The sequence below is a fragment of the Choristoneura fumiferana genome, chromosome 7 (genome assembly GCF_025370935.1).
Source record: "Choristoneura fumiferana chromosome 7, NRCan_CFum_1, whole genome shotgun sequence".
In the NCBI taxonomy this organism is placed as follows: Eukaryota; Metazoa; Arthropoda; class Insecta; order Lepidoptera; family Tortricidae; genus Choristoneura; species Choristoneura fumiferana.
This window is the reverse complement of record NC_133478.1, coordinates 2,783,596-2,806,873: the sequence shown is the minus strand read 5'-3', so window position 1 is coordinate 2,806,873 and position 23,278 is coordinate 2,783,596. Positions and strand designations below refer to the sequence as shown.

Genomic DNA, 23,278 nt, shown 5'->3' with positions numbered 1-23,278 from the left:
CTCACCAAGGTCACTTATAGCAGGGATAATCTAGCTGTTGCCGGCGACTTCGTCTGGAAATAATTCGTTTATGACGCGCTTGCGGGAATTATACAATTTTCAGGGATACAACTATCTTTATGCCCTTCTTCGGGTCTCAAACAAACTCCACCAAATTTCATCACGATCGGTGACTATAAACGTGAAAGCATAACAAACAAACAAACGTTCACATTTACAATATTAGTAAGGATGTTGTAATTAATAGAACACGAATGTCATTTTATAAATCTTCCGTTCCGTATTTTAAAACCGTCACTACACACAGCACTGTTGAGAGGAGCTACGAGGCGTAGCGCTTGCTACGTGTGCTACGGCGTAGCCCATACTAAGTTTAACGCATTCACTGACACCGACGCATATATGCGTTTTCGGAACTTCGCCCAATGCCGCTGTCATAACTATTTTAAACGCACATGTGCGTCGGTGGCACCTGTGGAAGTCAGTTTTTATTTAGCTATTTTTATTTATCAAATATTCGACTGGGTGTGGCCTGTAATATGAGCAAATAATTAAAACATAGATCATACTCCTGAAACTGAACAACATTATTTCAGCGACTTTTAAAAATAATAAGTTTTTTTATTTTTTATTACACTTTTAAGTTTATTCCAAGAAGCAGTGTAAAGCAAAATGTTTGATGTTTGTAGCGTGACAGGCGACGTCAGTTGTGTTCTAGGATGGCATACATTGATTCTAGTATTTAATTTGTATGAAAAAAGGAAAATTCAAAGACTCCATTATTTAAAGTCGCTGAACTAATGAGGATTATATGATTATATGATAATTTTATGCTCTTTCTATGTTTTATTTTTGGTCGAATTTTTGCTTGCAAGTTATGAGCTCGACTGTACCTATGCCCCTAGTTTCAAATTTGCCTATACTGACTGATCTAAATGTTCCCCTGTATATAGAGGAGGCATACAGCTCGGTGTATCATTACAAAGCAAAGGCGCGTCGACGACGAATTTAAAAACGTGGAGTTAAAAAAAATGTTTTTTTTTTCAGGTCAAGGTCTGGTTTCAGAACAGAAGGATGAAGTGGAAACGGACCAAAGGCGCAGCGAAGTATACAAAGAAAAAAGATCAAGAATATCAGAATTAATTTAGTAAAAATAGTGAAATATTAACGAATAACCATAAGTTAAGAGTGATTTACTTAATTGTATGAGTAATTTAGGATATTATTAAAAAAATATTTTCTTTAAGCTCTACCTACTAGGTACAAACACAAATATAAGTGGAGTAGAAATATCACACGAGCTAAGTGAGGCGCCTATGGGGTTAAAGACCTGATATAGAAGAAATATTTATTTTACCAGCACATCGCGAAAAAGACATCTAATTTTGTGTTTGTGACGAAATTTAAATTAATTGTTATTTAAATTTTGTCACCAAATAAAAGTACACCTGCAGCCGAAAAAGCATAGATACTTAAAATATTCAGCGTTTTTGTACCTATTTTTTTCTTACCCCCTGTACTGTATTATATTCATAGGCAATGGAAGGGGCCAAACATTTCCGACTTCAGAGATTTCGGTAATGTAACTAATTAGTCACTTTTATTGTCCATTTAACTTCCGGAAAATTCGGTACAATTGAGACACACAACAACAGGTACAACGAGTGAGCCGAGCGAGCTAATTAATTTAGGAAATGGTACCTAGTGTACGGGCAACAAGGGTTTTGTAAGTGGTTAAAACTAAAAAAAAAAACACCATAGTCATGAGATAAGGATATGTTTATTAGACAAATTCATACCTCCGGCGTAGCAAGCCGAATTAAACTAAACACAATAATATTGTACCCTACCTCGCTATCTTTGGAAGAGTAACCGGCGCTCGCGATTGTAGTGAGCTGTGCGAACGAGAAAACAATGTACGATGGAACTTCCAAGGACTTACACTAGCAGAATAACTTGGAATGCGTCTGTTGAGGCGTCGGTGTTACACAATTTTGTAAAACAACTAAGTACATACGAAAGTAATTTAGGGGATCGGTTAGAAAATAGCGAGCGATATCGTCGGAGATAGTACAAATCCGCTTATCTGCCTCATGTAAATACCGCGTATCTGCACTACGTGTAGTTTTAGAGGGGATAGTTTTAACTTTATATGTTTTATTTCAATGAATTTGAAAATAGGATCTTGGCAAAATTTATCACATACGCGTAGTTACGCGGATTTGCATTATCCCCAACAATATGATTGCCAAGCGTTGCCAGCCGTAGGTGCAGAACCAAGCTAAACAGTGGCTTTATCAAACGCACACGCGTAACCACGTCTTCCAACCCTTTCTAACTGTTTAATACATACACTGACAGAAAGAGATGGTGTATGAGATTGTCATGATGTGCTTATAACAGCCGTTCTACGTGTTAGTTCAATGTCAGTAAACTGAGGGATGCGCTTTCGGTTTTTCGCCGGTCGCGCCTAGCGTTGCAAGATATGACGACCAATAAAAAGCATTAAGCAATCTCGGTTGATATACGAGTAAGTATTCCCCGCATGTTGTCTCTCGACCAATGAAATTCATCGATTGCTTGCGCCCGCATGTGTTAAAAAAAATCCAATATCCCGCATATAGGGCCTAACGACCAATGAAAATGGGCATTTATCTCATCCACCATATATTTCCATACCACTCTAACACCTTAGTTTGACAGATGTTGGCAAGCTTGCTAGACAGGCCAGCAGGGCTACTACGAAACTCGAAGTTCGTGTCGTGCGGTCCCTCTGACACTTATACTATTTAATACGAGAGCGAGAGGGATGGTACGATACGAAATTCCGAGTTTAGAGTTTCGTAGTAGTCCTGCTGGCCGGTGTCTCTCACCGCTAGTGACTTTACCCCCATATGCCTTAGCTTATGGGTAAGCTTACGGAGTCCCGCATAATGTAAAACCACTCCTAGACTGACCACCAAATATGTGCGAGGAAAAATCCACAAATTAACCAGGAAAAGAAAGAGATAAAAATTTGACAGTGCAAGGGACAGATTCTTTTAATCTCATCCATCGTCTTATAGTTACACAATTTTGGATGCTACTTTGGAGCTCAAATCTACCGAGATTAATCTCACTAATTGTGTTTTCAGACTTTCAATCCTCAAGAATATACAATGAAAAATAACATATTAAGACTGTCATTTATATACTTTAAGCAATGAAAGAAAATTTGGCAAAAAACAAATCGTCATCTTATTAACTCGCCGGATATTTTATTTAAACTGCAGTTTTGAAGCAACTCAAGGATTTTTACCACATTCGAATCGCATTTTCGGGTGACGTGATTTTAAAATATCGGTGCTTTGAGAGAGACTAGAAAAATAAAGTAATCTGGTGGATTTTGGCACGCACAGTTCTATTGGATGAGCAGTCTCAGGTGTGATTGAAATATATTTTAGTTGATTGCTGTGACGGTATGACTACTGCACCTGTTTGGCCTACGCTTGTACAATCCTACAGTCGAGTACATAAAATTGTGAGCAAAATTTCGATCAAAAATATCTGAACACGACTCTATTGTTAACGGCGTAGAAGCGTGTTCAGATATTTTTGATCAAATTTTTGCTCACAAGTTTATGAACTCGACTGTACAATGATTTACGTGTTATTTTTCACTTGTAACATGCCACTTACTTGGTTATTAAGAAAGAGATCCACTTAGAGACAAAGTCAGAGATAATTTGAGCTCATTCCTGATTTAAGTTTTTCTATTATTCATATATTTTTTAAGGTTATGTATCCAAAGAAAAGGAGATACTGAAGTCTCTCTGTCGGTCCGTTACTCCGTTAGTCAGTCGCAAGGCTGTATCTTGTGAACGGTAACAAGACACTGGAACTTTTCAGTATGTCTATGGCCATATCTAAGATCGCCATACAATAATTATTGGGCCTTTTTACCCGATTTCAACAATGTCAATTGAACGGCGGCAATCCTTCACATGCGAGTCAGAATCGCACTTGACCGATATTTAAACAAAACTAGGATTAGTTGCGCAAATAACTTTGTCTTTATAAATGTCTTTTTCTTAAAACTGCAGTGACAAAGAACAGTTAAGCGAAAAATTACAACGAAGATTTATGTCAAATGATTAAGTCGCTAAAAACAGTTTACTTCAGTTACTCATAACCATGTACAACTTTACATATACAAATACAGAAAAGAGCAACTTAAATATTTGACGTATTTAAGGAAATAATAACGTGCTCAAAGATTTTCAAATACAGCCCTATTGCCGAAGGCGTAAGAGCTGATTTAGATTTATTTAAGCACTTTCCATGTTTTATTTAATTGTTTACACAAATATGTATGACCTTAGAGTATAGAATAAGCCAGAAACAATGTACGTGTATGTTATTGAACCAATGGTATTACTCTAAGAGTTTAATATCATTTCTGGACAATGATGGTTTCTATGACAAGCTTGTTGGCTAGTTTGTCATTTGCGTCGCGTTTGTGATTGGTTCAAAAGTAAATAAAACATTAAATAAAAAAATAACCAACCCCCAAGGACCCCTTACCGAGAATTTTTGAGCTGGTTACGATTTAAATGGGTCCCGACTGTTGAACTTTAAATTAGCTACTTAACAGAGTGCTAGACCACTAGACTTATTTTCTTCCTTTTAGTTTTTAAGGCAGTCGGTTTTTTTTTAATTTAATATTTTATATCAAGATAGATTAAAAGTACTATAACCCATATATATTTAGAATGTACTAATTATAAGCGCTTTCATTTGATACCCATATTGTTACAATACAAAATATTTTTTTACTCCTCTGCCATTTTTTTTTCGCAGACGTCATATTGAAATATTATATATCCTATGTGTCACTCCGACAGTTATGAAGAATCCAATGATACCTCATATGTTAAAATCCGTCCAGCCGTTTTGGCTGCAGCGAGGACCAAATAAATGGACATACATACATACATACGCTCGAAAAACATAAACCTCCTTCGGGCAGTCGAGTAATAAGTCAATCGCAAGCAAAACTGTAACGTCAAACGGACCACGTTTCTATACTAACGCTATCTAGCAATATTTTGCCTGTCAAAGAACCCATCATTTCATTAGTCCTTCAGTGGATAAATTTACCAATTCAATACGACGTCATATGCTCATTTCATCGTTTAGAAAGTGTTGCAATTTTCAACTACCGAAAACACGAAAAGATCGAAGTTTTCGCTTTGTTTCTGGTCGTCTCATCACGTAACGCTTCTGGTTTATTCTATATTCTAAGTGTTTTACACAAAATAACCAAATTGCACACAATCTATCCTTATACAGCTTGAATATAATACAAAACCACCTGTTCAATATTTTTTTAGCTAAGCTGTATTAGAACTCAAAAAGTTTTAATATGCTATTTTAAGAACTCTTCTACGCCTCTTGTACAGCTCGAAAGTCTAGCTTGTGTGCTAAATGGTTTAAATTTGACAAAGTGGAAGCTATACAGCTAGCAAGCATGTTGGCATAACTAAAGTTTAAAATACATAGTTACAACTCAAAGTACAGTCAGATCAAAGAAATATCATATAATGGGTACACGAGCATTCTCAGCAGACGCTTTCGCCTCTGTACAACACCTAATCGATAACGTTGGACCTTTATTCTATATCATTGGACCAAAAATAAAATATGTACTAGTAATTCTCAACAATAGATATAAGTATTTTTAACATACAATTTTATTCTCAACATGAGCCTTTTTATATAAAAAATCGGAACTATCCATCTGTGTAGTGTTTATGTACAGTGGAAGTACATAGGGCTATATTACACAGGAATATCTCCGGGCACCGAATCGATCACCAAAACACAATTGCGGTGCTATTATCAACTAACCATTGTGTAACCGATTTGTTAATTATTTGTAAGTTATTATAAAATTAGTTCATGTATTGTGATTCAAGCGGACCAATGATTAACGTGTGTCTTAAAAATATGCAATTCAATAAAAATAATTACTTTTAAAATATAGTTTCTTTCATACACAAGGCTGTACCGAAATTTCCTGGGCATGAATGATATTTTTTTGGTAGATTTTTAGTGCTATATTGCTAAACTATGAATATATGTGAATTAGTTGGCGTATAGACATTATTTACTTATTACAACGATGGAAAAATATGCTCCAGTGTTATACAAACTATAGTTATACTACGCTATACAGGAGTCAAGTTCACGCAAATGATACGAAAGGGGCCAGTTCTGAGATAACTTATAAATGCGATACAAGCCCGATTTCACAAGTCATTATAAAATATCAACAAAAAATGATTACATAAAATGATAATAAATATAAATGCCACTACTAAAATCCACCCTTATATGGATCACACCCTAAACATGATTTACAATAATCAATTCTAATAATTATTGGATTGATTATCATAAGCTTTAGCAATATCGAGCGTCATATCTATTTTATACTTCGACTTCATATCGTCACATGATTTTAAGGATCAGGAATAAAGAAAACTAAAGTTTCTTATAAAAATATACTGATTCGGCGATTTTATTACAGTCGTTTTTAAATTATTCCCACTTTGTTAACACTTTTAATTTACTCCAGTTCATTGGTAAATTAAAATTGCTATCAAACGTAAAAATAACTTTAAAAAGAACAGAGTTAACTCGCGGCACTGAGGCTACTAGGCACTCGCGGGGTTCGCATCATTTGCGCAAATAAAAACGTAGCCTAATACGAGAGTATGATATCAACACAATTGTCCTTCACAGCGCTATCGAGTCCTCGCTTAACTAATATTTACACAGTATAATTATAAGGCTTTGCGGTGTCTCACTGGCCTCGAGCGTCACTCGTCACTACACGGAGGCACTACACTAGGGGCTCCAGGCGCGCCGGGGGGGGCCGCTGGAGCAGCACGAGGATGAGGCTTCGTTATGGGCGCGCGCCGTCCGCACACGGCAGCACGGCGGCGGCGGCGGCGGCCGGCGCGATCGTCTGCGGTATCACCGTCAAAGACTTCGGTATTTTCGGCATGATCATCGGGCTCGACGCCATTATGGGTAAATTCGTGGACATCTCGCTCGTTATAGAAACGGCGGGACCCAACTGGGGTAGTTTTATCGGCGTCGTCACCAACAGCGAGGGCGAAGACACGACGGGCGAAGGGAACGTCTGCGACGTCACTGTGGCTGTTTTGGGCGTGATCGGAGCGATGGTTATGTTTTTTAAGCCGACGTTTTTGAGGATCGTGGCCGCGTTGGACCCTATCTGGGCCAGTTCTAGATGTTTCTTGTCGGTTTCTTTGTCTGTAGAAACGTTTTGTAGGACGGTGCCGCCGTTGCCGAGCATGGCGGAGGTCTGGACTTCTGTGATGAGTGTCTCCGTGTCAGTGGACGGTCTCTTGGGCTTGGGGTCGTCGTGGCCGAGCTGCTGCAGTTTCTCGCGGCGCATGACGCACATCTTGTTGTAGTCCTGGAGCGTGATGTGATACTTTTTGCCGGAGGACATGACCTTGACGAGGCTGGGCAGGCTGCGGCCGTCCACTGCGAGCTGGACTGGTTCTCGTGCCACGCGCGCCAAGTTCTCCTGTGGGAAAACCTGTGCGTTAGCAAGGTTATAACATGATAATATAATATTACACGCAAAGCGCACGAATGGTGTTGATAATAAATGTAATTTGTAAAACGATAAACCTTTTTTAGTTTTATACACACACACACACAAACATCACGCCTGTATTTCCAACTGGGGTAGGCAGAGCACACGAAAGTTTACAGCTTCGGAGCCACTTTTAGCAATTTTAGGTTAAAGGTTTTTTGGTTTTTATAAATTAAATGTTTTTTTTTTTAATAATCATACCAGAGGCATATTTTTTTACGATTACGTACGATTTGTTTCACGCCAAAGTGTTCTCCATTGTTAGAATTGAATGAATGAATGAATGAATGATTTATTTTGAAAAACATCACAACAATATTACAGTATTTACAAAGACTGTCTAAGAAACCAAGATATACTAGTTAGAAAAGGAGGTCAAAGTGTGCAAATGTCTTAAGGAAAAACTTACCGGAGTAATAGGCATAAGCGTAGGCCGCCAGGGTTTGCTCGTCGTTTTCTGCTTCTTCGGGGTGTCAGGCTTAGTCTCCTTCTTTTCTTTGGGGGGGTCAAATTTGACCGGCGGCGCTGGGAGCAGCGGCGCTGGAAGCGGCGACGCGGCCACCTCCGTCGGATCCGAAGCCGACACACCCTTCACTAATTGCTGGATGTTGTGCAACACATTCTGTATAGCTTTCCTCCCTTGAGCATTGGGAGTGTTAATAGCTATCAGTTCAGGCGGCAACTGCTTGTTTTTCTTCTCCTTAGCCTTAGGTTTTGGGAACGCTGGGGGCGGCGGCATAAACTTCTTAGGGTCCTTCTCCGCTTCAGTATTCTGATTGGACTTGAGCAAACTTTTGCCGTTCACTGTAGGCTTTTTCCTAAACTCTATAAGGCTTATAGCCGGCTCGCTTCGTCTTGGAGTATCATTTACTACGTTGTCGTACGCGCGCAGCCGGCTTTGCACTGAATCACTGTACATAGCTGCGTTAGGAGTCGCCGCGTGAGAGAGAACCAAGTCACCGCTTCGGAAGTATTTCTCCAAAAGAATCAAGTGTCTGAGGAAGCTGGACTGATTCCCGTATGGCCTTTGGAGTTCATTCCACAGCTTTTTAGTCTCGACGTCGTACTGGATGGTGGAATTACACTTCTCCCAGCCTTCAGGAGTGGCGCCTTTCACGTTACCGAACTCAATGTTGCACTGTAAATTCATTTCTTCTTCACCAGGGAATAACTCACGTACAGATATAGAGGGATTGGTTTCAAGTCTTCGAACAGGATTAGAATATTTACCCTCTGCTTTCTTTGGTTCCTTATCAACTGTTAGTTTCTTGGACAATTCGCTCAAATTCTTTTTGACTTGTGTAAAGCTTTCGGACTGTTGCCATTTGTTTTTCAAAGTGTTGATATCCGCTGGTTTCTTGTTTGGTATGCTTTCGATCGTGCATTCCTCGTTTATGGACAAATTGCCCATAGTTAAGTCCTTTGATTTTTCCGGATCGAATATCTCCAAGTCGTCTTTTTTGGCCATTTTGTCTTTTTGTACGATCATCTGTCCGAGCTTGTGCAGTCTGCGGGCGTTTTTGTCGTTGATCCTCTGTTGTAAACCTGGTTTTTGTATGCCTAGATTGTGTACTTTCAGTAGATTTCTTTGTTTCTGTGTTAGATTCACCTGGTTGTGCATGAACTGTGCGGGATTGTTTTGTTTCTGTAGTAGTATTTGTAGTTCAGTTTGTTTGTCTATTATTGGGCCATCTAAGTCCATTTGGTCGGGGTCTGATCCATCGCTTTGCAAGCTCGGTTCTGTGGATGTTTTCGCGGATGGTACCAGTATTTTATTGGATGAAATGAGGCTTTCTATGTCTTCTTCTAGAGGGTGTGAGGGTTTTTGCTGACTATCGATGTTGTCTTTTTCCGGGCTGTCTGTTCTCTCTGGGGACTCGCTCTCGCCGGTCTTGTCAGGGTCGGAAGACTTGCGCTTTGGCTTAGCGCGCGCTTTCTTGCGACGCGCGCTGTCTTCCGCCGATTGTTGGGTCGAGTCTTCCGCGTCGTTTTCGGACTCCGGAGGCACTTCTATGTTGTATACTTGTAACAACCTGGAATAGAAACATTCAGCGTTAAGTTTCGAGCATTAACACATTTTTTATTGGAAGTTTTTTGGACGCAGTTAGTTAATTAGGGTACGGTAGGGTTTACCACAAAAAATTGGATATGTCTTAAAAGCTTTTTGTCTTAAAAGATTGCAGATGCGTTGCCAACCTAGAGGCCTAAGATGGAATACCTCAAGTGCCAGTAATTTCACCGGCTGTCTTACTCTCCACGCCGAAACACAACAGTGCAAGCATGCTATTTCACGGCAGGATTAGCGAGCAAGATGGTGGTAGCAATTCGGGCGGACCTTGCACAAGGTCCTACCACCTAATTGGTTGATGGAAAACACATTTCTCGCAACACATCCTCGCACATGGTGGAAAGGGTGCTCGTTACCTCCGGCGGTAGGAGCTGGCCTGCTTGTCGTTATGTCCGGGCTGCTGCAGCAGAGTGGTGTAGTAGCGGCACATCTTGCAGAGCACCGACTGTTCGCGAAGCTGCGCCGGGATGCCGGCCGCCGCCAGCAGGGGGTTCAGCTCCTCGTGACCCTGCCAACATTGAGAGAACCATTCATAATGCTGGCGTTCGTGTCGTCACAGCCTAGGGTCCCACTGAAAAAAAGCGTTGTGGCTTGCCGCATGTTTTTTTTTAAATTATTATTTCTATCTAACGTGTTTTTTCTGTGTATCGAATATGTGTAAATAAATCTCTCTCTCTCTCTCTCTCATAAATGTGTCTCTATTATCTGCACCGTGTTTTTATTGGTTTCCGTTAACTTGGGCAGACGGCTCAGTTCATTGGAAACTACATGGTAATTAACTTTATGACAACACTAGTGTTTATTAACGGCTTCGCACACGTAAACCATTAAGTCCAGCAGCTGAATTGAAATTACGGGATTTTTAAAAATTCCCGAAAATTAAATCGTTGTTTTCATTGACGTTACATTAAAAACAATCATGGTCAAATTTCATGACTCTAGCCCAGCGGTTGTTGTTTCGAGATTTTATCCCGATCCCGTGGGAATATCGGGATAAAAAGTATCCTATGTTTTAATCCAGGCTATAAACTAACTTTTTGCTAAATTTCATTCAAATCCGTCCAGCCGTTTCAGCTTGAAGAAGTAACAAACATACTCACTCACAAACTTTCACACATTTATAATATTAGTAGGATTTTTTAAAGAATTATTATTTTTCATACTTCACAGTCATTGTTAAGGGAGTGGATCAAATATTTCTTGTTGTTATTCCGTCCCGTTAGCGAGAGGACAAAAGTAGTATAGTTTAATAGAAGAAATGTTCTGTCACATTATACTAACATGCTTACCATTATAGAAACCATTATAGAAAGATGACCATTATAGAAGGGGCTTAAAACTACCACAAAAATGCATGTTTGGCAAATTTTAATCTTATAAACTTACGATTTAAAGAGTGACTCAGGAGACCGTAACTATAGCAACGAGAAAAAGTCGATCGACCCAAGGGTCAAATTATAAAATTTACAAACTTAACGAGTGACATTGACGTGACTGTTAATTATAATTTTAATATTGTTTTTATTTAATTGGGATAGTAAAATTACTTAGGATAAATAGATAAATATTTGTACACCTGCATTTGCGGGTAAGACATAGCGACCAAAATGTAAAATACCACCATCCACTATTGTACCTACCTATGTTCTAGCAAATAAAGTTACTGATTACTGTCTTGAGAGACATCATAAAAACCACCTTTTTAACTTTCTTTTGCTAAATGTGTGAGAATTTAAAACGAGCACTGCGCATAATTAATTATTCTTGATTATCTTTTTAAACAGCAACAGTTAAGCCGCTAGTGTCTTGGAGAAAACTTCACTTGATCTGTCGAATGTTCCCTGCGTCTTGGGCTGGCTGAGAGCTCGTATAATAACTTCCATATTTAGAGCGACTAGCATGTGCATTCGAGGCACCCGTCACAAATGGAAGCCAGCAGCGAAACTGTTTGGCTTTGATGATGGTGCTGCCCTACCACACTCCGACTGACAGACTGACTCGACAATTTTTTCTTAGTTAATCAATCTATTAGTCTTCCATTTTTATTTGTTATTACTTTCTAATGTATCTTTCTATGCATAGTTTATAGAATATGTGTAAATAAATTACATTTTTTCCAAATGTTCCCTTAAAGTTCATGGAAATAAAAAAATAGCACAGCGTATATTTGCGAATGGTGATGGCTTCACACCGGTGGTGCTTAGGTGTGTTTGAAACGCAAGAGGGGTATATCCGGCCAGTGTGTGTCTGTGTGTGTGTGTGTGTGTGTGTGTGTCTGTACGCACCTGGTGGGGGTGGGGGCGGGGCGCGGCGTGGTGCTTCCCGAGGCGGCGGCGGCACAGCGCGCAGGCCAGCAGCGGCGCCAGCGCAGAGTAGTGCGCGCTGCAGAGCCCCAGCGTGTGTGTCTGTGTGTCTGTGTGTGTGTCTGTGCGCACCTGGTGGGTGTGGGGGCGGGGCGCGGCGTGGTGCTTCCCGAGGCGGCGGCGGCACAGCGCGCAGGCCAGCAGCGGCGCCAGCGCAGAGTAGTGCGCGCTGCAGAGCCCCAGCGTGTGCAGCCCCGGATAGTCAGACTCCAATTTCAGCTGCAACGATCATCACTGGTTATACAGTATCGGAAGTCGATGAGTGAGACACTATATGACAGGTTGAAAGTGCGTCGAAGACTCCGGGCTCTGATGATGATGATGATGCTCCAGGCCAGGGTTTCTCAAAGTGGGGCCACTTGACGGTAGGGGGTTCGCGACAAGATTTACGTACTCTTAATCGGCTGCCAAACTGGCAAGATGTTTCTTAACTGTATTTCGTCACTACTTAAAATAAAACTCGTATCTCGAAATGGATAATTTTTCTGAGTGTACTTTATGACCATTGGGTCAAGGTTCAATTTTGTTGACGTATTGATTTGAGATACGAGATTTTTTCAAAGTAGTGACGATTTGTTACCTATTATTGAATTAAATGATATATTACATTATGATCATGATTGAAATAAAAAACCTCAGTTTCCCGAACTCCAGTTTGGGGGGGAGATAGAGTGTTCGCTGTCATCTAGAAACTTAAACACAGGGCTACGTGGAGCTATAAGTTTAGGGTGTGAGTACTGACCACTTTGTTGACGCATGTGCGCATCTTGATGAGCCACTTGCGTCTGATGGAGTGCGCGGCGGGCGCGGCGCAGGCGGCGGCGTGGCAGCGCGCCGCGCGCGCCGGAGGCTCGCTCTCGCTGTCCTCGCCCTCCGCCGAGCCCCCGCCCGCGCCCCGCCCCCGCCACCGCCCTCCAGCAGAGGAAGGGGCTTCTCGGCTTGCCTGCGGAAATAACAATACAATAGTAAGTTACTGTCGTGGAATGGAAGTAGGCAATTGCAGTAGGCTGTTGTTAGCACTATTAATATTATTTTTTACTTCTCATGCTCATAAGTTCGGATTTATGCTGGATCTAGGCGACATAAAATGACTTTTTATGCTCTAGCTCTAGTGCATAAAGTTAAATCTTCGTCTAAGACCACGGCAATCAGGTGTAAGGTGTAAACAGCCACAACGAAGTTTCTACATATATATTTTTTAATAAAACAGTTCAATAAAACTAAAAAAATATAATTATATTCTGATGCATGAACAATAAAAGGTACATAATAAGTGAATAATTGTTTCCACTGTTGATATTTTATTTCCTCGCCATAGAAATGAAAAGCAAAGTGTAAAACTCGAGCATTAAAACCATTTTCCCCTCGACGTGTCTATCCACTGCCGCACGTGGCTATATGAACGTCTCGGGTAAAATAGCTCGTTTTATGCTCTTGTTGTACAATCAACTATTTCAATAGAATGGAATACTTATATATATTTATTCGCTTTTCGCAAAATACAGGGAACATAATAAAAACAACATTTGAAACTACAATTTAAAAAGGGAGGCTGATCTCGAAACCGCGTCAGCTAGCTAGCAGGGCGGGATGACTCACGTGTGGTGCGGCGCGGCGGGCGCCTGGTGCGGCTTGGGCGCGCGCTTGCGGTACGAGGGGCAGTTGGCGCGCCGGTCCACGTGGCGGTAGCACGCGTCGCACAGGCAGCTGTCGATTGTGAGACGCTCCTCGTCTGAAACGTTACGATAATATACTAGATTATACAAGAGCATAAAACGAGACATTTTACCCGAGACGTTACAGCCATCCGATACGGCGGAGGTCGATAGACACGTCGAGGGGAAAATGGGTTTAAAGCTGCGCGTCCACTGCACTTGCTCCACTCCACTGCATTGGAATCGGAGCGTACGGAGCGGACGGATTTGTTGTTAGAATTCTATGGTACTGCGTGCACTGGATCGGCATTTCTGTACCATAGAAATCTATATCTATATCGGTTTTTCCGAACCGGTGGTAGATTTTTTTTGACATTCATACGTGCTTGTTATAGCCTAATAACGATATTTTGACTTTGACTTTAGACAAAACAACAAATCCGTCCGCTCCGATTCCGATGCAGTGGACGCGCACCTTAATGCTCGAGCTTTTCACTTTAATTGCGAGGAAATTAAATAGCAACAGTGGAAACATTTACCATCATAAATACATAAAATGGGCATGTTACATAAGAGCTTGCAAAAAGGATCCAAATGATCGCCTGGCTCATCCATCCGTGCTTTGTCTGTCACTTTGTCACAGCCACTAATAATATAACTGCGACAGTTTGTAAGTCTGTTTGCTTGTTACTTTCTCGCGTCTGAACTGCTAAACCGATTTAGAGGAAATTCGGTATACAAATAGTTTGCGTCCCGGGGAACGACATAGGATAGTTTTATTTTATCCCAGAAAATTGCACAGTTCCCGCTTGAAAGGTAACGGCTTCTTGTTACTTTATCGCGTCTGAACTGCTAAACCGATTTAGAGGAAATTCGGTATACAAATAGTTTGCGTCCCGGGGAACGACATAGGATAGTTTTATTTTATCCCAGAAAATTGCACAGTTCCCGCTTGAGAGGTAACGGCTAGTATAATAGAAAAACGTTTAATAGATTTGTACTTTATCGGTGGCATTTAAGAAGAACTGAGTAAAACTCACTGTCCAAAACCTTCTTTTGTCTCTCGTGACTCTTCATTTGTGCGATGTGGCAGGGCGTGTCGAACAGGCCGAACTTGCCGCCGCAGTAGAAGCACTGGTCCTGGCACAGCCGGCCCGGGTGGATGCTGAAGGACGAGGCCTTCTCCGGGATCACCAAGTTCAGAGTCTCCTTGGACTCCACGGGCTCTGGAGTAGCTTCCGCTTCTAATAATATTAGTCTTTATTAGCTAAGGGCAAAAGTAACTATAGTTTTTCATGAAATTCTGTGGCAATTCTTTAAAAAACAAAGTTATTTTTAATACAATTTGCTATTTTTAACCCCCGAAGCAAAAAGAGGGGTGTTATAAGTTTGACCGCTATGTGTGTCTGTCTGTGGCACCGTAGGTCTTAAAAGGGTGGACCGATTTGAATGCGGTTTTTTTTAATTGAAATCTGGTTTTCTAGCGATGGCTCTTAGATATGTTTCATCAAAATCGATTTAGCCGTTTCGAGATATTGAACTTTTAAACATAGTTTACTTTTAGTGATAAACACAATATTGCCAAAAAACGTGAAAATTTAAGGTACAGTCGAGTTTAAAAATGTGAACTTGTCCAACACCCTTAAAATATATACAACCAGACTCTTATTCCAACATAATAAGACCGTGCTAAGATATTTTTGAGTGGTTCAAACAATTCTTTCACTTCCATACAAATCTAATGATAATTTGTGATTTAGTTTGTTATACTTATAAGTAATTGTTATCGAACACGGCACCTTAATGAACGGGAAATGTGATTTTCATGCATTTTTTAAATATGTTAAATAAACCGAACCATTTGAAACTTGTTTAACTGATGCTCAACAACAAACAAGTAATTTATTAGTCAGTTAAATAAATTTTAGAAAAAAAATATCAGAAATCATTACGCGATTTAAGGACCAGGAAGAGTTGTAGCTGGCTAGCTGCACATCTTGGGCAAGATTAAAATGTCTATTTACTAAAAACTGGCATATTTTAAACATTTGTTCAACTGTAGTCTAAGGGGCTGTTTCACCATCCATCGATTAGTCTTAACTGACGGTTAAATGTGATGCAGTCTCTTTTTCTTTTGTTCGATTAGACGGAGACGGCATTACATTTATCCGTCAGTTAACACTAATCAATGGAGTGTTTGTGGTATAACAGTAACTGCCGGTGTCCCAACAATCAAACCACGGAGTTTTCCTTACTAAGAATAGCTTTATCCCGCGGATCCACTCGCGTTCAAGAACGAAAAATAAGTAGCGCTATCCTGAGGGGCTTTCGAAAAATCCTTTCTTACTCTATCTATGATCGCCAAGGAAAATGGCCGGCAAATTCTAAGTCTAGCTAAAAATCTAGTGATTAATTCTTTTCCATCGCATTTTGTCGGTTAAGCTCGTATTTATCCTTCTATCTCAATTACCTTCAATAAACTTCAGTAAACTAGTTGAGACAGAAAGATAAATGCGAAATTTTCTGACAAAATATGATGGCAAAACATTAACCCCCTTATTCATAAACGACAATCAAACCGATTTTAGTTAAAATACCGCTAAAATTCGTTTGTCCTTATCTGTCACTTCGACATTTGTTTTTGTTAGAAAGGGACAAAGCATTTGTTAGTTAACATAGGCTTGTTAAGTTTTATGAATAAGGGGGTAAATCTGTACTACAGTGTTTTAGACTGTGCTGTCTTTCAGTCAGTTTATTTTGACAGATTAGCCATAGAAAATACATCTACATGTAACTGTTGGTAAAGAGAACTATTTTTGGATTGATCATCGGGCGGCATCATCGGTCATAATTAATTAAGTATTATTAGTTTTAAATTGGAAAATATATATAGTTTTAATTGGAAAAAAATATGATTTCTGACAATTTCTAAAAGGGACTTACAGAACTCGGGGCGAACACTACAGCTTCCACTGAGCTTTTCATTAAACAAAATTTATAAATTAAGTAAAATTTCGACAAATGCAGTCGACTAAGAAATTCGGATAAAATTTCATTAAGCAATACCATAAATATATGACATTAAATACAATTGTGTTGGCCCCAAGTTTAGTAGATCGGGGTGAGTGTACAGATCCACACACCATGATTGTTAAGGCGGTTACTGTAAGACTTTCTGTGCCCACCCTCTGTACCGGCAGCGGCGAAACCCTGGGGACAAACAAAAGAACAGTCAGTAAGGCATAATCATTAAAGTTTTGTCTTTTTATGATTTACTATTATTACAAATGGAAAATCGACAGCTTGAAATTATCCGTTCAAGCAGAAATATGCCAATTTAAAATACAACAACGAAAACACCGTCCATCCTGAATATTGACAAAAATGGAATCTTGTCTATTGACAAAGACTCAGAAAAAATACCATTTGTATAGAAATTTGGTGCTAAAATTTTCTTTATGTAATAAATAGCAGACAAACGAGCAGACGGTTCACCTGATGGTAAGTGATTATTATCGCCAATAGACATCCGCAGCACCGTCAGGACTGCAGATGCGTTACCGGCCTTGCAAGAAATGGTACACTTGATTTTTGAAGATTTTTCAGCACAATTGCATTTTGACAAAACTCGTTTTGGACCTTATTAATTTTGGCGCGAATTCAAATAGTCGATTCGAGTGGACGATTTTCCATGTACTAAATGATAGAAAGTAAATAAACACGGTTAATATTCAAAGTCTTCATCTTGAATCGAAAATACCGATTCAAATTAGAGGGATGATCATTAAAAATAACCTAATCTGCTGAAATATTCTGAATTAAAAAAAAACACTGCATCAGGGATGTTACAGAGCTCCGATTCCGTTTCCGTTACTTTTGAAACGGAACGGAAGTAATATTGGATGTCAATGTTTACCGCGGCGACTGGACATGAGCGGCGTACGAGTACATTAAAAACAAACATAAGACTAATTATGTAACGTTTCTGACACAATCTAATGTCAGTTTTTGTATGCGACTAGTTCTAGACTTTTGGAGCGGATTGTGATCGCGAGCATCAGAAACGTTACTCAATAGACCCTCAGGTTTAGAAGATCTACCCTTAACATCTCGTCCACCTATCACTCAGGCTCCGATTCTGGTTCCGGCTCAGTTTTCGGTTCCGATTCCGTTTCTGGTTCCGATAAACTAAATTGATAACATCTGGTTCCGCTTTCGGTTCCGTTAAAACCACATCCGTTACATCCTTGCATACATAAATCAACGGTTTTTTCGACCAAGAAATTCCTTTCCACTTACCCTAAGGTTCAATGTCAGTTGTACGGCTTAAAATATGAAAGGCTACTTTCACATGCAAGTAAATGCGAAAATCAACCTTATTCCTTTCATTCTGTTGTAGGAAATGTCATAAAAATGGTAGAGCAGTTAATTCGGTCGATTGTTACGATCAGGGTATACAATATAGCTGTCTAAGTGCAATTAGAGGAGAACAAAAATATTTCAGGAATAGATATTGAAGCATTCTACAAAGGTAAATAACGATCAGTCTGATGTCTTGAGTCCTATGATTAAGGGCCTAGACAAATTGAAGTTATGTAAAACAATATATGAGTTTTTATAAACCGGAAGTGCTACGCCGTAGCTCTCGTAGCACTAAAGTATATCATGTAACTAGAAGTGAGGTAGTAAACAAATGCAACTTACTTCGCGACGTTCGATGGTGTAGTAAGCGTCGTCGTCTGCTGGGTCGCCCACCTCTGGCACGGGCTTCGCCGACCGATGCTTGCTCTTCGCGAACGTCATCTTCAAGGAACTCCGGTATTTCTTCTTCTCCCTGTCTCCGGTCCCTCTGTTCAGCTTTATCACAGTCTTCAGTGTCCCCGTATAGTCCCCAGAGCTTTTTGAAGACTTCTTGTTCATCATACCGCTCATGTTGGCCCCGTAAATACGCTGTTTTTCTTTCAACTTCTCTATCTTGGCTTCCTTGGCGGCTTTGTGCGTGAGGAGGCCTAATGTACGTAGCACGTTCTCTTTACGCTTCTGGCTTTCTGGCGTCTCGTGGAGTACGTTGCTGGGGCCAGGCTGGCTCTCGGTAGAGTTTCGCGCGGATTTGTTGCCTTTCCCGGGACTCTTGCCCGGTTTAGCCAGCTCGGCAGTTTCGGACAGCTTGCTTTCCACAGGCCTTTCAGTCTTACCCTCTAACTCTTTAATTTCTTTTTCTTCAGGCTTTTCAGGAGCCTTTTCTTCTATTTTTTCTACTGTAGCCACGGCCATGGCTTCTGGCACAACCTCAGTCTTTTCTATTGGTACAACTGTTTCTTCTACTTTAGCTTCATGCGGTATTACGCTATCAACTTTTGGGATCTCAGTGGACAGCGATATGTCTTCAGGAATTGCTTTGGCGATTTCTAACGGTGGCGCTACTGTTTCAGTCTCCATCGGCTCGACTTCTGGAGACATTGTGGAGATCGGCGCGGGTGCTGCTACAGCGAGAACCGCTACATCATGCTGTGTCAACACAGATGGCGACACGGGCGACTTAATTTGGAGTGGTGGCGACTTTACTTGAGGTGGTGGTGATTTAATTAGCGGCGGTGGCGACTTGATTTGCGGAGGTGGCGACTTGATAAGCGGAGGCGGCGACTTGATTTGCGGAGGCGGCGACTTGATTTGTGGTGGCGGCGACTTGATTTGTGGTGGCGGCGATTTGATTTTTTCTATTGTAGCCATTTTTTCCTCAGCCTCAACACCAGATTCGGACGATTTTCGCGACAATGATTCTCTTGATTTGCGAATTTCTTTCGAGTCCGTGACCACCCGTGGCGTTATTGATATCTGGCTAGTATCCAACACCACCCCTTTTATGCTAGCAGTGGGATTATTTGGATGTAGAGTTGCAAACTGATGCAGGTCCACCTGAGCAGTGGTAGCCGATTTGTCAACAGACTTCCTGATTTCAGTCAATGTCACATCTTTGCCCAGTGACTTCTCAAAAATGCTAATAGCATCAGATTCTTTAGAGTGGTTTGAGCTTGTTGATTCCTTTCTGGAACTGAAACTATTTCTTTTTATAAGGGTAACAGAGTTGGGTAGGTCTATGTCAATAGACTTTCTTACATGATCTCTTTTAACTATTGATATTGCAGAGTTGTTTTCAAAGCAACTCAGTACATTTTCTTTTTCAAATGGTCTTTCTGGAGATCTCACAGATTGGACATCCTTGAGAGGCTTTATATCTGCTCCCGATTTAGGTATTAAAACTACATCATTAGTAACCATAACGGTTTTGTTGTCTATAGACTTTGTTTCAGACTCCTGTCGCTGCCTCTTCTTATCAAATTCTTCAAAGACTTTCAGCCTATCCATGAGTTTATCTATGCTCGCGACAGTGCTAACTTTGTAAGATATTTCTGGTTTAGCATTATCTACGGCTTTTTCTAATGAATCTTCTTCATAATGAAGTCTTATATTCTCACTATCATCAATCTTTGATGGGGTGTTTTCAGCAGTTACAGTAGTCACAGCTTCCTTGTCTTTTACAGGAGTTTCAGGGGTAATTATACTATTGTTATCTCCAAGAGGTTTTGATGAACCATAGAATTTGGAAACTGATTTGGTCTGCATTTGGTCAGTATTGTCTACGGTAGATTCGTTGGCCAATTCATGGTCGCGATCTATATTTTGGTCGAGGTTATTGATGAGATCATCGATTTCTTTAGACAGAGTCTCGAGGGTCTCGTGCTTGTCGTCGGCGGGGTCCCCGGCGATGGCACCAGCGGCACTGGCGCGGCGCGCAGGCTCTGCGGCGGGCGCCCCCATACCGGGGCTCGGCCGTGCCGCTGCAGCTACCTTCCTCCCCCTCCTCGCCTTTCTTATATTCTTCGACACCTCCTTCGAATTAAATGTTTTCGACATACTAGTCAGTATACTACTGCGAGCTTCAAAAAGCGTATCCTTTTCAGTCTTCCTCGACTTCTTGTCTTCCGCGTCGGATGAATTTAAATTTTCTAATTTTAGCCTATTACTATTATTGTTGTCTGAGTCTAATGAAGTACTTCTTTTTAAGCTCATACTCTTCTTATTCTTTTCATTTATGTTACAACTAGGTTCCATATTCAATTTTTCGGTTAATTTAGGATCAACAAGAGAAGGCACTTTTTCCACTATAGAGATCTGTACATTACTTTCAAAATCTAAATCTAGGTCAGTCTTCGGCTTTTCTATTATTTTCTTGAGCTCCTTACCATCTGTCTCGAGTAGTGTTTCGCTTAGGCTCACATCGGACTCGGTGATGTCGGAACATTTGGAGATCTCACTACCATCCCGGGAACAAGAGCGGCCTCTCTTGACTTTCTTGCATTCCTCAGTACCATCAGCAATATCACTACTCTTAGAGTCGGAAAGCAGCCTGCGTCGCTTATTTTGCTCCTTCATCACAACCTCATTCAACAAGTTTTTAACTTTCCGTGGCTTCCCACTCCTAAGGTTCTTAGCTTCAACCATGGAAGGGCTGTTGCTCCTCTCGGAGCGCATGGAGTAGGGACTGGTGCGCGGGCCCAGCACCAGGCTGCTAGGGGAGTCCCCGAGGACAGACTTCATCATTATTTTATCAGAAGTGAGTCTCTGCTTCCTACCAGCTATTTTGGGACTCGAGGACCTAGAGTTAGGTGTAGTATCGTCAACTGGCTCCTTTTTTATTTCTGAAGCTGGTATCAATGGGACGGTATCTTTGTCTTGAGAATTATCTCGTTCTGTCTTTGCTGCAGGCTTCCTGCCTCTAGTCACAGTCTGTTTTATAACATTTTTTAATTTTCCTTTAGCAGTTGCAACCACTTTCTTGCTCCTTAAGGCTTTCCGGATGCCCAGAGGTCGCTTCTTAACCACAGCCTTAGGCTTTAGATTTTTTTTTGTCTCTTTGGAAGCCCTGGATTCATCCTGGCTGGTTCTGTTTTTATCTTCCTCGCCGAGGTCAGAAGCCTTCTTTCGGGCCTGGCGGGTCTTAGGTTCTATAGTAGTTTCCTCATCAATGCTCTTATCAAGCTCATCTTTCGATTGTTTTGTTTTCATGTTGGAATGTGTGGTGGGAGATGATCCCGTACTTCCGACATCAGGTATAAACTGGTTGTCAGTTCTGGACTTGGACCTAAGACCGATGGTAGAGGTCGATCGAGGTTTACTTCGGGTTTGTGGGCTAGAGTCGTCCCCGTCTGAGTCGTGCTGGTGGGAATCAGTTGAGGGCTCTTCGAGGCTGGTGTCACACCCACTGTCTTCTCTGGCGCCACTTAAAGCACCTCTCGTTCGCAAGGAATCCTTAATCTTTGTGTTAGAACGACATTGAGCCATAATATGCCTCTACAGGGTGCAGGCCCAACCTGAAAAACGATAAAAACAAACTTAAAGCACCCTAGAATTACAATTAGCAACGCATTCATTTAAAATATGACGCTAAATACATTCGCATCTCACTTAAAAACGAGTGACGTTACTACTTTACCAGATTGTTAAATTATAACGGGATATACTTATTTATTCACAGTTTTGACTACGAAATTGTGCTCTTAAATATAATATGAGATGATAAGAGGCTAAAGACATTTGCATTGCGAGTTAAAATCGACAGAAAAACAGTCGTAAACAAAAGCTGGGAACCGCATCAACCCAACAAGTTCGCGCACTATTTGTTCAAACTGATTTAATTTCATGGTAATATACATGGCCATATTCAACAATAACAATTTAGAACGACTTATTATGCTTTGAAATACTTGTTTACATCGCTCGTTGGGGAGAAAATCGTGCCGGAAAGTCATGAAAAAGTCATGTTTTGGTGGCCTTAGGCCGATTGACATGTAACGCCACCTACCCAGCTGACAGTGCGTGTGCGTCGAACGAACGAAAGCCCCAAACCATTTCCCTAGCCGTGGCGCACGTCTGCTATGTCCTCACAATATACTCACATTTTATCCAATGAAACATCCAAAAACCACAATAAAACATTAATTAGACACACAACGCACCATAATATGCGAAAAAGTTCAATATAAACACACGATTAAACTTAGAAAACGATTTTTGAAAAGCCCAAATGTCTGCAGGCGTCCGCCATAATGTTTCCTTCGAAACGAATAATATAGTTCTTATTGCTCTTGTAGCAATTCGCTCTATTCGCTATTCAAAATGGCGGCGATGTGGCGTGCACAGTGCGCATTTGCGCGACTTTTTACTGGAAAAACTGGACAGATCTTGAACAACGCAACAGATTTTGGTGTAAAACTCGCCCCGGAATCACTATCGGTAATATTTTTATTATTTTCACTCGCGTCGTGTTGTAATGTGGCTTTGACCGCAACATGTGACAGAACTATGGGCGTACGGTGGCGCACGCAAGTCGCCTTCGCCACGCGTGGCATTATTTTCAGAATGACGTTGATTGATGAGCGATGACAAGCTACGCTGAGTGTAGGTTTTATTGATATAATGCAAGTAGTATGAGCTGTTATGGATTATTAAATGTAAT

General features: G+C 40.8%; 2 protein-coding genes across 2 annotated transcripts in view; one reads left to right on the top strand and one right to left on the bottom strand.

Annotated features, from left to right (window-relative positions):
• LOC141429886 (homeobox protein MOX-2-like) overlaps window positions 1-4,538 on the top strand; it is a 9,360-nt gene extending 4,822 nt beyond the window's left edge. The window contains exon 3 of the mRNA XM_074090445.1: window positions 1,048-4,538. Within this exon, the coding sequence (XP_073946546.1) occupies window positions 1,048-1,143 (96 nt within the window). The 3' untranslated portion in view covers window positions 1,144-4,538. The remainder of the gene's footprint in view (window positions 1-1,047) is intronic.
• Window positions 1,762-23,278, bottom strand: part of east (enhanced adult sensory threshold) — a 27,987-nt gene continuing 6,470 nt past the window's right edge. The window contains exons 4-13 of the mRNA XM_074090443.1: window positions 18,466-22,113; window positions 16,905-16,971; window positions 14,802-15,005; window positions 13,706-13,838; window positions 13,025-13,049; window positions 12,849-12,992; window positions 12,179-12,325; window positions 10,100-10,251; window positions 8,085-9,708; window positions 1,762-7,603 (exon numbers count right to left, since the gene is read on the bottom strand). Of these exons, the coding sequence (XP_073946544.1) occupies window positions 6,950-7,603; window positions 8,085-9,708; window positions 10,100-10,251; window positions 12,179-12,325; window positions 12,849-12,992; window positions 13,025-13,049; window positions 13,706-13,838; window positions 14,802-15,005; window positions 16,905-16,971; window positions 18,466-22,113 (6,798 nt within the window). The 3' untranslated portion in view covers window positions 1,762-6,949. The remainder of the gene's footprint in view (window positions 7,604-8,084; window positions 9,709-10,099; window positions 10,252-12,178; window positions 12,326-12,848; window positions 12,993-13,024; window positions 13,050-13,705; window positions 13,839-14,801; window positions 15,006-16,904; window positions 16,972-18,465; window positions 22,114-23,278) is intronic.